At 41.4% G+C, this 16,773-nt stretch overlaps 2 protein-coding genes across 4 annotated transcripts; one reads left to right on the forward strand and one right to left on the reverse strand.

The window, feature by feature from the left end:
• Window positions 1-5,913: 5,913 nt before the first annotated feature.
• On the reverse strand, window positions 5,914-10,744 carry LOC139651054 (betaine--homocysteine S-methyltransferase 1-like). Of its 3 annotated transcripts, none has more exons than XM_071527886.1 (8): window positions 10,676-10,744; window positions 9,595-9,727; window positions 9,107-9,219; window positions 8,516-8,707; window positions 8,273-8,420; window positions 8,006-8,188; window positions 6,986-7,214; window positions 5,914-6,735 (listed from the first exon to the last, which is right to left on the reverse strand). In XM_071527886.1, exons 1-8 carry the CDS (start codon window positions 10,700-10,702, stop codon window positions 6,651-6,653), a joined length of 1,110 nt encoding a protein of 369 aa, XP_071383987.1. In that variant the 5' UTR covers window positions 10,703-10,744; the 3' UTR covers window positions 5,914-6,650. The 3 variants fall into 3 exon arrangements, with proteins under 3 accessions (XP_071383987.1, XP_071383988.1, XP_071383989.1); XM_071527887.1 differs by having other exon boundaries at window positions 10,705-10,740; XM_071527888.1 differs by lacking the exon at window positions 10,676-10,744 and adding an exon at window positions 10,222-10,644.
• A 973-nt stretch (window positions 10,745-11,717) lies between these two features.
• cenph (centromere protein H) lies at window positions 11,718-16,647 on the forward strand. Its single transcript, XM_071527901.1, has 10 exons — window positions 11,718-11,939; window positions 14,399-14,578; window positions 14,786-14,841; window positions 14,939-14,984; window positions 15,091-15,159; window positions 15,281-15,337; window positions 15,595-15,658; window positions 16,036-16,087; window positions 16,240-16,400; window positions 16,501-16,647. Exons 2-10 carry the CDS (start codon window positions 14,457-14,459, stop codon window positions 16,591-16,593), a joined length of 720 nt encoding a protein of 239 aa, XP_071384002.1. The 5' UTR covers window positions 11,718-11,939; window positions 14,399-14,456; the 3' UTR covers window positions 16,594-16,647.
• The last annotated feature ends 126 nt before the right edge of the window (window positions 16,648-16,773 follow it).

Below are 16,773 nucleotides of genomic sequence, written 5' to 3' on the forward strand. Positions count from 1 at the left end.
TGGTTAACTCACAGGGCAGCAGGAAATGTGAGGTGCTGTGTTGGGTTTTTACACCAATGACTTTCTGTCTTCCTTCAATGGTGCGGAAAAAGCCAACAGATCAACAGGGCAAAACAGAAAGCTGACACCGAATTGCTGCTCATTATGTCCGTCAGAACACAAACCTTAGTGCAAAACTCCAATCTGTGAAAGTGTGTCTTACAATTACTCAAGCCTGATTGGATTTACTTCTGCCTTCCATCGTCTCATCCCTGCTGCATGCCTGCTGATCCCAGAGTGTTTCAGCTGCAGCCTGCTCCGGGACCAGCAGTAAACCTATAGGCCCAGACACTACATGACTTATTCATGTGTCTGTGAGACTGCAGGGAACTGGAGATCTGTGGGGCTCCAGACCGGCTCAGTGTGTCACTCAAACCCCAGATACCACATCCACAAGTATGGGAAAGACAGTATGGAGAAACTGTGTGTGTGTGTGTGTGTGTGCATGCATACGTGCGTGTGTGCACTGCACTATGATGGTGAAGGCTAATTATTACAAATTTGCAGTATGAAAGTCAACAAGCTAAATATAAATGTGCCTCCAGCACTGCATTAGTCAAATGAAGCTTCTCTTCTATTTTTTTTTTTACTTTGCAACCTCTCTCGTCTCGTTCTCTATAATGAAAAATATATTCCTGTCTCCTTCAGAGAAAATACTTTCCTACCCTGAGATCGGCTGTCATACTACACTGGATAACAGAATTGATAAAACACAAACAAATAACCTTAAACTTAACCTTATAACCCTCTAACCCCAAATCAAAGCCCACTCACTTCACATGTTTAACAAAGGAAGGACCAGATATCAGAAACAACAATGTAAATCTCATAATTACTCTTAAAGTTTTATTTTTCGATCCCATATAAGCAAAAAAAGTGTGTGTGTCAATATCTTGAAACAAGGCCAAATAAGGCAGATCTTGATTCAAGAGAATTCTTGAATTGAAGTTTGTTAAACTTGATTTGCATTGGGAACAAGTGAAATTGTGTCACTGAAGTGACAAGGACTCTTGCAAATCTTGCTTTGTAAGTCTCATTGTCTTGCAAAACAAATCTCAGTCTGGCAAATCTTATTTTTCATGAAAAAAAACAAAACAAGATTTGCCAGACTGAGACTGAGACTTGATTTGCAAGACTCAATACTAGATTAATTGATGACTCCATAAAATAATATGAATTTTTTTTTGTATTAGTCAGAAAATTATAACAATCCGTTCATCATTCCATACTTTTCAGTCATTCTCTTGTCATCCTCTTCCGTCCACCATCCTCTCACATTTAAATCTGTGTGTCTGTGTGCTTTCATATATGCATGTACATGTATATCCATGCCTATGTACGTGTGTGTTACATGTATGTGTACTGTATGTGTGTTTTGCCCAGTAGGTTCCTCATGGCAGCGCTGTGTTGAGGCCTCCGGTCGGCCGTTCCCCAGAGAGACAGAGGAATGAGCAGTGGATGAATCATCTCTCTGCTTCTCATGGCTAACAACAGGGAAGAAACACATCGGCCAGACACTCATGTAAACAAACAGCAGCGCACAGCGCAGCCTGCTCACTGCATAGAGCCTGTCTCTGTTCACTCTCATATACAGTAAACACACAGACAAATCTCAACACATGATATCAACAGTCGGCTCTGCATCCATGGCAGTGACTCCTGGATCCCAGGCCACGATGGGCCCAGAGGGGATAAACAGGATTCTGTTTTGTTTGTTTGACATGGTTGGTGATATATTCATTCCTTACCTCATTAGTTAATACACATTCGTAAGTTAAGCCTGTAGTGTGAAGTTTGTCCCAGGTCCTTCAAGCAGCCATGGAAACATGATGAATATATCTCGCTGATGTACTTCATTACCCATGAAGTTTTGGAATATTTTGGATCTTGGTAGCCCCTAGTGGCGAAGCAGTAATAGTAGACCCACTGTCCTCATTTCCAGTTAATCCCTGCCGCTCTGCCATGTTATCTCAGGAACAACAGTCTCACTTTGTCTTTTTTTTTATTTTCCCCTGCCTTTTCTCTCTTTATGGATTTGGCGGCTGAATCAAAACCGAGTGAAGGAACAAGACCAGTTTTGCAAAGCACAGCAGCAAACAGGCTGTATTCACAGATAGCATACATTTGTCATTAGGGAGTTTAAAGAGTTTTGCTTTGAACTAGCAGTATTAATTATGACTAACATTAGCTGAGCCATGTCTCAGAGCCACTAGCTAGCAACGACCAGGTGAGTTGTTCCTCTTGGTTTCATGAAACTTCTGTGAGCCAAAAATGAAATCAAAGTAACTGCAGGCGATACAACCCAGCAAGCCAGAGCACAGCTGATGAATCGACTGACTTTGTGTAGATGGCCTCATTTGTTTAAATCTGACTATCAAATACGGCACGTGGCACCTTTGAAGAATCCAAATTTTAAGTATATTCACATAACCTAGCCCATAATGATTCAAAATTTTGCTTTTTAATTTTCAGATGTTGCAAAACTAAACTTTATACTGTCTCAAAGTGCGTGTAAAACTGTGTGCAACTTTCATATATTGTCGGTTCTTGTAGCAGAGGCTCCAAGATATTTTTACCCTGATATATTCTGATAGATTTCTCCAGAAATCCTGAGTGATTTTTGTCTACTTATGTTGCTTGAGGCCAGACTCTGTCCTGTGAAATAATGATAGGACAAAGCTGCTGCATGGAGCAGAAGGAACTGATCTCTGCTTTGAGCATTAAATTGTTTAAGGATCAGCAGCAAGGCCTTTCTTGAAAAACTTGCACAGTAGATTAAATTAGAGTGTAATTTGACATTTAACACATTCCTATTACTATTGGCCTATGTGAATGTGTTAAATCTCAAATTACACTCTAATTTAATCTACTGTGCAAGTTTTTCAAGAAAGGCCTTGCTGCTGATAGCTCAGACGATAGATTTCTAAGCGCACTGAGAAACAGAGAAAAAGACAATGAATCAGAATCAGAATCAGCTTTATTGGCCAAGTATGTACAAATACAAGGAATTTGACTCCGGTTTTTCGTTGCTCTCAATGCTCAGTGTACTTACACAGAATAAATATACAGCTAAAAACAAGGACAACAAGATGAACAGAGGTAAACCTGTATATATATATATATATATATATATATTGTATAGATGATGATGATGGAGGAGGAGGAACAGGAGCAAATCCCGGATCTGGGCCTTTCACTCCTGCTTTTTTTTTCCTCCCCCTTTGTATTGCAGTTAGGGCCTACCAGAGGGGAGGAGTTGGAACAGGTTGTGTCCAGGGTGTGATGGGTCTGCAGTGATCTTGTCTGCCCGTTTCCCATGTCCTGTTTGGTGGCTGATCCAAACCAGACAGTGATGGATGTGCAGAGAACAGACTGGATTATTGCAGAGTAGAACTGGATCAGCAGCTCCTGAGGCAGGTTGAACTTCCTGAGCTGGTGTAGGAAGTACATCCTCTGCTGGGCCTTTTTGATGAGTGTGTCTATGTTGGACTTTAGGTCCTGGGAGATTGTGGGTTAGGGTTAGGGTGGATCCCAGAAACCTGAAGCTTTCCACAGCAGACATGATGCTGTTGAGTATGGTGAGGGGGGGCAGTGTTGGGGGGCTCCTCCTGAAGTCCACTGTCAACTCCACAGTTTTGAGCTTGTTCAGCTCCAGGTTGTTATGACCACACCAGAGGGCCAGCTGTTCAACCTCCCATCTGTATGCAGACTCGTCACCGTCTCGGATGAGGCCATTGTGTCGTCTGCAAACTTCAGGAGTTTGACAGATGGGTCTCCTGAGGTGCAGTCGTTTGTGTAGAGGGAGAAGAGCAGAGGGGAGAGCACACATCCCTGGGGGGCGCCAATGCTGATTGTCCGGGTGCTGGATGTGAGTTTCCCCAGCCTCACCTGCTGCCTCCTGTCTGTCAGGAAGTCTGTGATCCACTGACAGGTGGAGGCTGGCACAGCGAGCTGGGTGAGTTTGGAGCGGAGGATTTCTGGTATGATGGTGTTGAACGCCAAGCTGAAGTCCACAAACAGGATCCTTGCGTATGTCCCTGGGGAGTCGAGGTGTTGCAGGATGTAGTGCAGTCCCATGTTGACTGCATCATCCACTGACCTGTTTGCCCGGTAGGCAAACTGCAGGGGGTCCAGCAGGCGGCCTGTGATGTCCTTCACACAGCTCCAGTGATCTGTTGAAGATCTGTTTAAAGATGGGGGCTAGCTGGTCAGCACAGACTTTCAGGCAGGAGGGTGACATGCTGTCTGGGCCTGGTGCCTTCCTGGTCTTCTGTCTCTGAAAGAGCTTACTCAAATCCTCTTCACAGATCCTGAGTGCAGGTGGGGGGTCACCAGGGTTTGTTGTTATTGTATGTGCAGAAGGATTTAGTCGGCACACACATGTCCTCACAAAAACTGATGTAAGATGTCACAGTGTCAGTGAGATTGTCCAGGTCTGTAGCAGCAGCCTCAAAAACGCTCCAATCAGTGCAGTCAAAGCAGGCCTGTGCCTCCAGCCTTGCCTCGTGGGTCCATCTCCTCACAGTCTTGACCACAGGCTTAGCAGATTTTAGTTTCTGCCTGTAAGTCAGGAGAAGATGAACCAGACAGTGATCAGAGAGTCCCAAAGCTGCACGGGGGACAGAGCGATAGGCGTCCTTTAATACAGTATAGCAGTGGTCCAGTGTGTTTTTGTCCCTGGTGGGACACTTGATGTGCTGTCTGTATTTTGGCAGCTCGTGGCTGAGGTTTGCTCTGTTAAAGTCCCCAAGAACAATGAGCAGGGAGTCTGGATGTTTGTGCTCCATGTTAGATATCTGGTCAGCCAGGTGTTGTAATGCCTCACTAACACAGGCCTGAGGTGGGATGTAAACAGCGGCCAGAACAAAGGAGGAAAACTGAACTAATCCATAGTGGAAACATGGACAGGGTTTAATCTGTAGCCTGTGGTACTGGTCTCAGAACTACCACAGGGTGTTTGTTTTTTTTCATGTTGTGAGGTACAATGAGTACATCAATTACTATTACAGTCAGGGTGCTGTGACACAGAAAAAAAACATTTTCAGTAAGAGTTAATAGGTGAAATGGAAACAAGCTTTTTCTTGACCTTATATAACTCCCAACCTGCCCTTTTTATAACCAGGATATGCAACATCATTTCCACTGCCCCTGATTTTGAGTATTGTTAGGTTAATGGATGATTCATTAACACTCACGTCAGTGGTCTGTGTGCGTTAATGTGTGTCTGTGTCTGTGTGTGTGTGTGTGTGTGAGAGAGAGAGAGAGAGAGAAAGAGAGATCTGCCTCAGCCTCACATATCCAGTCCTGTGCCTTCACTTAGCCTCCATCGCCTATCACCATCTTCTTGCTTTCAGTATACAAAAATCACACAACATTGCTTATAGTAAACACACACATGCAAAGACACCTACACATACACATAATCATATGTGTAATGTTTCACGCACCCATAAATATGTACATATGACCAAATCAATAAACTTTCTCACACACAGGTTGGCAGTGACATATGTTAATTCTTTCACGCTATCTGCATAGGTTGCTGGATCCTGATCTGACCACAGGGCCAAGACTGAAGGAGTTTACTTACTTCTTTGACCCCCAAAAACATCACTGCCTGCCTTTGTAACCAGTCCCAGCCATGACCACACTCTATTGGTCAAAATAGTGCTCAGAATGTAAAGAAGGAAGTAAGAATAGCTGTGTTTCCAGCAAATCGGTTGAGCCAGTTCACTCGCTTGCTCCTCTCCACTTTCAGCCTAATATCTCTCTGCAGTGTCAAAGAGTTCTTAACATAATAATTAAGAAACAACATTGTTGGAAATATGAAGATAACTTGCACAGATATGAAGAGAAGAGACATTGATTGAGTTGTTTATTGAATATGTGACAATGTATAGCAGCAGATTGTAACAATCTAACAAAAATGACATAAATGTCATTATGATGAGCATCAGGATGTAAGTGTGTTAATTGAGAACATGAAATTAAGGAGGGTTGGTTTTATGTTTGTGGTTAGATTTAGTGGAAGAATATGAAAAGGAACGGAGGAGAGAGAAATTAGACAACATAGCTGCATCAGAAATGATTGAACTAAAGCAATGGTGTGTACATGGTATGAGTAAGTGGTTGACCCACCTGGGTATTACAATCTCAAACATCCTTTAGTGATAATTTTTTAACACTGCTATGTTACACAGAAGACCACAGTATTACAGTCAAGATAATGAGACAGCCTGTGGAGTCTAAATGGTCACTTGAATTTTACAACAGCTCAAAGCACTTCATGAATCTCTCTGTAAACAGAGAGAAGGTTTAGGCTAAATGATCAGATGGCTGTTTGACATAAATTCTTGATGCTACATTATGAAAAGCATGTGGTTCATTTGGTCAGTCATATAAAAACAACAGCGTATATTAATTACAGAAGAATATCTTGGTAGGACCTCTCATGGGGCGAGGCACAACTAGCTGCTAAAGACCGGGATAGGTGGAGGAAAATTGTTGATGTCTTATGCCTCGAATGGGGCGAAGAGCATAAGATGAGAAGAAAAGAACATGTTGGTGGGGCATCATGCATGTCTGATGCCAGCTGTCACGATGCTACCCATTCACTCAGCGGCTGGAGTGGCCATGGAAGGGCATTTGGGACGTCCAGAAGCAGGCAGAAGGTTTTCCCAGTATTCACGACGAGCCCTAGGACAAATTAAGTTTGGTAGTTCAGTAGGTTGCAAACCAATTTATCTTCACAGCATGATTATATACTTTTTCTCACTTCTTTTGCCTTTATTTTCCCTCCTTTGTAATGTTAATCCATACAATGCCATCCTGTGTACAAGACATTACACTGTTTTCACTTTTCTTAAACTATCTGATGCAGATTTAGCAGACTAATTTGATAAGACCGAGTTCATATTTCCACTCAGATGCATTCCTGCTCTCTCACCTGGCTCTGACCCAGGGTTTAGTGTGCATCTCCAGAGCTGCACCCCAGAGTCCATGCTTCTCTGAAGCCGGTGGGAGGAACCCTCTCTCTGCGGCCAGCTCCTCTGCTATAGCTCTGATATGATAAGGCTCAAATCCACAGCAGCCGCCTATGTAGCGAATTCCAGCATTGTAGGCCTCTCTGGCGTACTTCTGCATGTCCCAGCGGGTCATCGCTCTGGTCTCCAGCGCTGTAAGGACAAGAATATATTTAAGCTTATACTCATCGTTTTCATTAACCGTCACATATGCTACGTGAATTTACAAAATGAGATCCGCACTTACATACTAGAGCTGCTCCTGTGTAGGGCTGGGCGATATGGACCAAAAATCATATCTCGGTATTTTTAGGCTGAATGGCGATACACAATATATATCTCGGTATTTTCTACGAAGTAGGCTAAATTGTAAGTCAAAGCCACATGTGAGATGTCACAAGCACTTTCATTAAAACAAGACTGTGATCAAAATAAAATGCAAAGACAGGGTTTCCTTCCCTGTTTTAGAACAGTCTGGTAAGTTCAGAAAATTACATCACTTTATTGTAACGCAGCCTTTAAAACCAGGAAAAGACAACACTTATGCCATATCATGATATTACGATATCCAAAATCTAAGACGATATCTAGTCTCATATCACGATATCGATATAATATCGATATATCGCCCAGCCCTACTCCTGTGTTATATGGGCAGGACATCAAACTCCAGACACCTGCTTACTCACCTAATTGTAGATTTTTAACCTTTAAGACGGTCATGTGCATGTTCGATATCATGACCTGATGAAGCCTTATGGGGAATTTTTAGTTTCCCATTTTTTTCATTTTGTTGTGTAAGAAAGTTATTTTGTCTCTTCATGCACCACTAGAGACATTTGAATAATTTCATTTGACAATATTCGGCTTTTACTCTATTTTTAAGTGAAATATTATTTTTTTCTTCATTCTCTACAAAAGAAATACATCTACAAAAGGCTGACCAAAGGGGAACTCAGGCAGGTTGACATATCCGGTGTGGTTGCACTCAGGAGTGTGAAAGCCCAGCGGCTGGACCATGAGGTGGGCCTTGAGACCGGCCTGCTCCAGCCCCTCCTTCATCAGCTTCACCGTACGAACACACGTCAGAGGGTCCAAGTGGCAGTTTATTCCAACTATGTCCGCTCCTGTGCACACACACACAAAATGTAATCAGCAGATACAACTACCACATGATTAAATGAACAGACAGTCATAGAAAGCCAGCGTACCGGCCTTGGCCAGCCTGACAGCACACTCTCCAGGTGGGACTCCATGCATGTCTCCCTCAGGGGAAATGCAGAGTGTCGCACCGACCGGTTTCCCGCTGGTCTTCATCACCTCCACCGCCCACACCGCCTCTTCCACATGCTCAAAGAACTGCAGGAGAAATGTGCATTCAATAATTAAACCTTCACTTGGGACGGAAACCTGTAGACTACTTCCTCTTGGGGTGCTGCTGCTCATGCTCATACCTCCACTATTAAGAAGTCAATGTCCTTCTTGAGGAAGTTGTCCATCTGTTTCTTAAAGATGGCCTTGACGTCCGTCTCGCTGTGGCTCTTCAGGTAGCAGGGGGTCTGGGACACGCCCCCCGCCACCAGCACACCGCCCTCGTTGGCCACCTCTCTGGCCAGGTCACAGGCTGCCTCGTTGATCTGGGTTCCCTGGATCAGACGGGAACAGATTGGAGGGATATCAGACCCATGTGAAGATGTTTTTCATCATGTATGGTGAACAGGAGGATCAGATATTCTAAACTGATTCCTAAGTTTTTGTATCCTGATTACACAAAATAAGTTTTATTCCAAAATTAGATATCCATCATTTAAAAAAAAAAAAATGACACCCTATCTCGCATATTGACTGCTGGCATGAATGTTAAGCACATTATGGGTTCGTATTGAAGTTAGAAGTCATCTGAAGGCATTTGCGGATGAAATAATTTGTTTTTCAAATGCTGCCTCATGAATTACAGGTAGCATCTTTCCAAAATTGATTTATAGCGTTTTGGAATGAAACCCTTCATATCCAAAATCCCTTCAACAACAAGGATGACAACTGACGGTGATGTTGGTGACATTGCCGCTCATCTCTAGCTTGTCCTCACTGCTGTAGAAGGTGAATGTCTGAATCACGTCGGCTCCGGCCCTCAGGAACTCCCTGTGTAGCTGTCGCACTGACAGAGAGAGAGAGAGAGAGAGAGAGAGAGAGAGAGAGAGAGAGAGAGAGAGAGAGAGAGAGAGAGAGAGAGAGGGGAGAGAGAGGGGGAGAGAGAGAGATGTGGGGCTCTTAGAGATAACAGACCGATTCCGGACAGATCTAAAATTGTCATTTATTATTAAGATCGCTCTCAAAGGCAGAGAGAAGATAATGAACAGCTTTGTTAGTAGTCAATAGTCACATTGGTGAAACACCCTTCACACGCATCTCAAGAGCTTGTGGTATCTCTCCTAGTGCTGCCCTCCCTGCATTATCATTGTAATGTGTATGCTGTGTGTGTGTGTATGTGTGTGTGTGTGTGTGTGTGTGTGTGTGTGTGTGTGTGTTGTACCGGCTTCAGGGTGTTCCACAGCAGACTCTGGGGTCCAGTGTCCTGCCTTCACGTAGCCACGTCGCTCCAGTTGCATCACATAGCCTCCATCGCCTACAACCACCTCTCCAGCATTCAGCCGTTCCAAGATACCCTGTACACACACACACACACACACACACACACACACAGTCTTACTTATGTCACTTTTGGGGTATTTACATGCATGTCCCTTCAGGTTAAAGGCATGCTAAGTGCAGAGGTCAGTTGATGTTGTTCTTCAGTTGTACTTAACAAAGTAAAAGTACTTTGTTAGTGTTCTTAAGTAAGATTTTCAAGTATCTGTACTTGAGTGTACTGAGTTTTTCTTACACTTAAGACTTTTTACTTTTTACTTTTACTCACTACATTTCAAAATAAAAATCTATACTTTCTACTCACTACATTTTCAAAACAGACTTGTTACTATTCAGAAATCATGAATCTTCATCATCATTAGAAATGCCTTTTTAGAGGACTATTTAAGTAAATTTAAGACCATGTACTTTTATAGTTTGGTTGAGTAAAGTATTTGAAATGGTACTTCAACTTTTTTTTATTTTTAGATGAGTATTGGCATTCTACTTGAGTAGGCGTTTGTTTACTTACAGCTCCTCTGTGTGTAAGTTGCCTGACAGGTCGGATAGGTTGAGGCTCTTCATGCAGAATTATCTGCTCACTTAAAATAAGGTTTGTCACATACACTAAAAAAGTCCTTATCTTCTCAAGGTTTTAGTTTTAGATCCTTATATATTTGTGATACAAGACACTAAAGCAAAAATGACACAATAAATCTGTTCATAAATAAAGAGTTTTGTTCCAAAATTAGATATCCACTTTCTTTCTTTCTTTCTTTCTTTCTTTTTTAAATGACACCCACTCTCACATAACTGCTGCCATTAGCACATTATGGGTTACTATTGCAGTTAGGAGTCGTCTTAAAATTTGTTAATTTCTTGGATAGTTTAATCAAGAATTGTGTACACAAACAACAAGTCTCAGAGCTACAAATGAGAGAAAAGGTTGCATGCATACACAAAACCACCATGAGAGAGAGACTTACATGATTTTCAGTATCTTTCTTTGACATACCCTTCTTGTGCTCTCCATTGCAGACCTCTCAGCCGGTTTGCCAAACTGGAATGGAGAGAGGAATTCACCCTACAATAAATCCCCAGGAGAGAAGGGAGTCTGAGCTCCATCCAATGGGATTCCTCACTGTCTTTGTTGATAGTTATGTAACCGGCCCACTTGCATTTGCATTTGGAGTTGAAGATCAGCTATGTTGTGACTTGTTTGGAGGCCAACAATGTCCAATCATTATTGAAGATTTAATTCATTACATATTATTCAGTGTCAAAAGTGTTTAATCAGCATTAAATGTGTATTTCAAATATGGGAATAAATATAGTTTGATAGCCGCCCCATTGTGTGAGTTTACAGTTGATCAGCTGCACAGAAAGCCACCATCACAAATCCCTCTGTGAAATTCCTCCCCCTAGTGAGCGGATGGAGCAGGACAATCCTGCATCACTACACTGTATGAACAAAATATCAGGGATATCTTCCTGGTATTGAGTTGAAGCCTCTTTTGCACAATCCGCCTCTCAGTTGTCTCAAATCTTAAAAACCTCCTCTAAATTCTAAAGCCATTTGCTCACTGATATCCAGCGATATAAATCACTTCAATTTGCTCATTGGTAAAGATAAGTTTCAAAACCAGAAGCACACAACCTGCAGGCAACTAGCATACATACAGCTCAAATATTATGTAAAGTTGCTACTGAGATCTGACATAAAACATTATAACTCTACTCTTCTGGCTTGTTTGAGTCGCGAAATTTTGCACATGCGTGTATCATCATGACAAACCATCAAGAGAAATAAGTTTCTCCTCCAGACCTTTTTGTTTCCCTCATAAAACACATTTCAATGGTTGTCGCTGTTGGCCTGAAGGGGGCGCTGCATTATCGGCGTGGGACAACATGATTATTGTAGGCTAGTCTTGGCTTCTTTTATGGTGTCACTTCCTGGCGGGTTTTTGATCTGAAAGGCGTAAATTTAAACCAATGAAAGAGTCGTAACGGCAGGGATTTTCATACAGTGGCCAATTGCAGTGCCGTTTCTGAATAAACAATATATTGTTTGTGCCAGCTGCAGGAAATTGCTATATAATTATTATAAAAAGTTGCTACTTAATTCACCAGGTAGTGTGGCTAACGTAAAGTGTAACTGTCAGACAGCCTTGTTTACAACGTAACGTAACGTCATTAGATGCGGGGGAGTATCACTGTTGCTGCTGTCTCGTTTAACCTAAATTAAACAAGGTAAGACATTTTCTTCCAAGCCTGTCCGTTTGTGTGACAGAATGGTTGGTTTGGCTGTTCACATCTGCTTGCTTGGTTTTTGGATGTAACTAGCTAACGTTTAGCTCAACGATAAGCTGATCCAACATGTAGGTATAGGCATATAGGCGTAGAATCGGTTCAGTATTCATCAGTATTGACTCCCTGAACTACTGGGATTTCTGTGTTTTTAATGCAAAAAAAACCCCCATATAGATATGTGTTAACCTACTACACCCTCTGTCACACTTACCCCCATGTGGAAGAATTTCGTCTGGCTAGAGATTATAGTGCATAAATGTATATTTGTCTACACTGTAGGTAGATTCATCTGCAATATTTAGGCTAACAATACTGGCGAAATCAAACTATTTGTCATGTTGCTTTGGACCTCCTGCAACTCCCCTTGGGAATCACTGTAGTAGTCTTTCATAGGAGAGTAATAGTCTATACAAGGCTAGTTTATTGGTTCCTGTGCGTTATTTCTGTTAGCTGTGTTCACAGGGATGCCACTGCGCTCTGACCACCTGGTGCGTTATCCTAGATGCATAAAACCATTTTGTGAAGAGAGGGTCGCACTCAGAGACATATCATTCACTTGATTCAATTGTTCATCTGTCACAGAGCGTTTTCGGCCATCCGGCCTTCATCAGTGTGTACAAATGAAGGAATACGTTCCTTATTTATAGGGGACAGGTAAATTGCCAGGTGAACCTAATTTCTAATCATTGTGGTGTTGTAATCACATGGAAACACATCACATAGAATGGAATCACATAGAAGTTCACTGCCAGTCAATACTGTGCATTGTAATTTCAAACAACTTCATCTGAAGTACATCCACATTCCAGTTAGACATACTGAAATAGCAATATTTAAAATTAGCATTATTTACAAAGCATATTCCAAAACAGCTATGGCTATCACTGTGGGCCTCAGATTTCTCACCGTTCATAAATCAGTTCAAACCAATGGTTGGCAAAAACCTTTAAACATGTCAATATAATCAAGGGATCAGTACAGCCTCCAAAGTTATATCTGTTATCAAAGTCACACTTACTAATTTGGGATAATGCAACTTTGAACATTTTTTTTTTAATTCCTTACAAAGTAACTTAAACTTTTTGAACTTTTTTTTTGAATGGCAGGAACAGATAACACTCTGGAAGATATAGTGTCACTTGACTTATGTTTATAGAAAAGGGATCAAATTACATTCTTCATTCATGCCAGCAGGATAAAGGGTTTTTAGCTGATGTATCCAAAAACACTCCCGTTGTAAGAGTAATTTTTCATGATTACCACCTCTTCGGTTGAGACACACTTTTTCAATTCCAATACATTTTAGATCCTCAACTTTGTGCCCATGTTCACAGAAATGGCGTGCCACGGGTGATGTCATGTCTGCCTGTCTGATGCTACTTCTGTGCTCATTGACCCTAATTTTCAACTTTCGAGATGTTTGACCTATGTAGTATTTGTTACATTGACAGAAGAGTAAATAAATTACATGGGTCGTGTTGCAAGTGATTAGGGATCTGATTCTGTACTCCTTTCCTGTGTGTGTGTCATTGAATTTGTGAAGTTTTCACCATATTGCCACATGAGGTGCATGATCTACAGGGGAAACTTCCCTAAATGAATGCCTTCGGTCTAGCTGCATGTGAATCAGCCTTCACCAAGCGATCTCTCAGACTTATTGCCCCCTTGTATGTGAACAAAGGAGGATGTTCATAACTGTAGATTTAATAACTGAACTGAAAGAACTATAAGTTAGAACATAATTTGCAGAGTACGATCACAGTCTCCATCGCTGAGTTCAGGCATGATTCCGGATAACCCTTTTCTCTGAACCTGTGTAACATGTTCTTACTTTGCGAGGTGAATTCATCTTCTGTGCTACAGATGCGTTTAAGCCTGTAAAGCTGACTCACAGGTAGGCTTCTTTTCAGGGACATTGGATGGTCCCTAAAAAAGATGGATGGATGGAAGATGGATTCCTTCATTTGTACACACTGATGAAGGCTGGATGGCCGAAAACGTTCTGTGACAGATGAACAATTAAATCAAGTGAATGATATGTCTCTGAGTGCGACCCTCTCTTCACAAAATGTTAGCTGTGTTCACCCTGGCTTTTATGATTAACCAAGTAATCTCAATTAACTGTAACATTACTTTGAGCGCTTTCTTTGTTCTTAACTGTTATCCTCCTGCTTATTTATTTAGCACATTAGAAATCAATTTACTGCATTCATTTTGAGCAGACTGATGCACCATGACCTTTATGGATGATCTCACAGCCTGTGATGAGCTCTGCCTGGGTTGTAACATGGCAGTGGAGACAAGGCAGTAGTTGCATAAGAACTGTAATTTAGTCATTGCATGTAAACAATGCTAAATTGGTCAAATGTTGTTGTTTTTTTCTCTTGGATTGATCCCAGCTGATGTGAAGCAGCCTCGCTCTTTGGTTGTGGGGTGTTGAGTCCCATCAGACTGGACATGGACCCATCTGACGACGTGGGAAACCTCGGCCTCACAGTGGAGGCCGTGGTGCTGAAGGATCGTCCAGCTCCTGAGGGCTCCAGCGGACAGAAGGACACCTCACCTACAGACATGCTGAGGTTCTTGTCCCACACCTGCATTAACCCGTTTATTATCCAGTCTCTGAATTGACAAATCACACCCCCAACACACATCTTTCATTTAGACTCACTTCTCATCTAATGGTGTCATGCTCATATCAATGAAAACCCATTTCTCCCTGGCACAACTGAAACAGACAATTGAATAGAAACTTTTTAAACCTGAAATTTCTTTTTTCTTTTCAGAATAAAGGAGCAGATGTCCAACCAGTGCTTTGAGATGGCAGTACAGCTCTGTGCAGGTACATAATTATGTGCATAAATGCATTCCCTCACACTGTATTTTTGTACAAGTAAGTAAGTACAACTTTATAATCAATGTCAAATTTCCTATAACAGGAAAAAGCAAACGATCATGCAGCAAATCTGAAGCCGAGAGAGAGTTGTGAGTGTTAAAATGGCTTAACAGTATTCTAAAATAGTAATTAATTTTAGAGTTAATTTCCTATTTACACTGTTAACATGCATTTTTTTCTTTGAAAATGTCACAGGCCTGATTATGTCAGTGAGCTGGAAGAGGCAAAGACGATGAATTTTAACAAGACAATGACTCTGCACAGGTAGATATCAAACTGAGGGATTTGTTAACAAGTTTCCATCTCTTTAACTTTCTAACCTTCAGTATAGAAGCATTGAACATTGATTTGGTGTCACATCAGTGTTTTGACTTGCACCTTACAGAATGCAGATGTGGCACACTATCGCAGAAAAGCTGGAACAGAATGATCCAGATTCTGAGTAAGTCAACTCCCAGCAGATTGAAACTGTCATGCATGTGTTTAGTTCAAAAGAAAGTGTTCATTTTTAACATATAAATGAAATGGGTTATCCTTATCACCAGTGTAATAAAAAAAATCATTAACCTAATTACATTCCACAAGTTTCCAAAGATGTACCACTTTTATAAGCACCACATATAGCACCACAACAGGAATACCACAATGTAAATACTGCAATTATAACACTTATGTTTTTTTGGGGTTTTTTTTTTACAGTGCAATGAAAGCAGTGAGCGATCGCTGCATGGCCCTTTGTTCACGTATAAAACACCTTCAGCAAGTAAGCAGCCTCATCATCCATTGTGTGCACATTGGTTCAGTGTTTCTCTGCATTGATATTTAATTATTTAAAATGGATTTATGTTTATTGAATAGTTTCAGAACTTTGTCTTGACGTGAAATAAGTTAACGGGGTGTCTGCTGTATGGAATAGACCGTTTGTCTTCTTGTCCAAGGATGCAGATTTAGGTTGTTGCCAGTTTGCAATTATTGATGATGAAATGTAGGGAAGGGGAATTGATTCCTATGGTAGACAGTTAATGTCTCTGTGAGGTTGACTGCTTATTAACACAAACTTAGATGTGTGAATTTAAAAAAAAATGTTCTATCAAATTGAAATATAATTTAGTTCCATACCTGATTCCCTCTTGTCAACAGGAATCAAGAGAACTTGAGGATCAAATCACAGAGACACAGAAGAAGAGGCTTGGTATGTATTTGAGATGCTCAGCTGAAAACAAGGCACTGTCAACAGTTAGTGAAAGTTGAACACATAGTGAGAGGAGAGAACTCAAAAGATAGATAGTGGGATTTTTTTTTTTTTACCATGACTCAACATGTCACTAATCATTTTTTCTGTAGAGCTGAAGCGGCTCACGCATGAGAAAATGAAAGAGATGGACGAGTTGATGTACAAGAAAGAGCACCCGGATATGGAGAAGTACAAAGCTGCCCTCCAGAAAGGCCAGGCTAACCTGGAGAAATACAGGAAGATGGCCATTATGACACAGGACGTCCTGAGGGTAAATTATACAGGAATCTTGCAGAGCATACAATGTCCTAATGAGTAGTGCATATTGTTAAATTAGCAGCTGGTGTATTAATGTCAGTGTGTTTCCTCAGGGCATCCTCTTGGCCTGTAAAATGAACTGGCTGGACGATCCCAAAGTCCGAGCCATTGCCATGACGCTGGAGGAACTTCCCATCTCGGACTAGAGAAGAAATTGACTAATCTCATATTTATGTGTATCTGTATTATAAGTAATCAATAAAAACAATAAAAAAAATAAAAAAACTTTTTCTGTGATTTATTTTTGTAGACCATGCGGGTGTAGTTTAGCTTTGAATGCCACTAGAGGGCGATGCAGGACATTTGAAGGATCTTAATCTTACGCA

Source organism: Centroberyx affinis, unplaced genomic scaffold, assembly GCF_046629955.1.
Source record: "Centroberyx affinis isolate AG114_WGS23_722 - 3 ecotype Tasmania unplaced genomic scaffold, CSIRO-AGI_Caff_v1 ptg001585l_1, whole genome shotgun sequence".
NCBI lineage: Eukaryota > Metazoa > Chordata > Actinopteri > Beryciformes > Berycidae > Centroberyx > Centroberyx affinis.

Coding starts and splice junctions, on each gene's coding strand:
- LOC139651054 (XM_071527886.1), bottom strand. CDS start 10,702: ATGTCAAAGAAAGATACTGAAAATCAT. Junction 8,708..9,106: donor GCAATGTCACCAACATCACC/GTCAGTTGTCAT, acceptor CGTCTGATCCAG/GGAACCCAGATCAACGAGGC. Junction 7,215..8,005: donor CCTGCCTGAGTTCCCCTTTG/GTCAGCCTTTTG, acceptor TTGTCCTTACAG/CGCTGGAGACCAGAGCGATG.
- cenph (XM_071527901.1), top strand. CDS start 14,457: ATGGACCCATCTGACGACGTGGGAAACCTCGGCCTCACAGTGGAGGCC. Junction 14,985..15,090: donor TCTGAAGCCGAGAGAGAGTT/GTGAGTGTTAAA, acceptor AAAATGTCACAG/GCCTGATTATGTCAGTGAGC. Junction 15,338..15,594: donor CAGAATGATCCAGATTCTGA/GTAAGTCAACTC, acceptor TTTTTTTTACAG/TGCAATGAAAGCAGTGAGCG.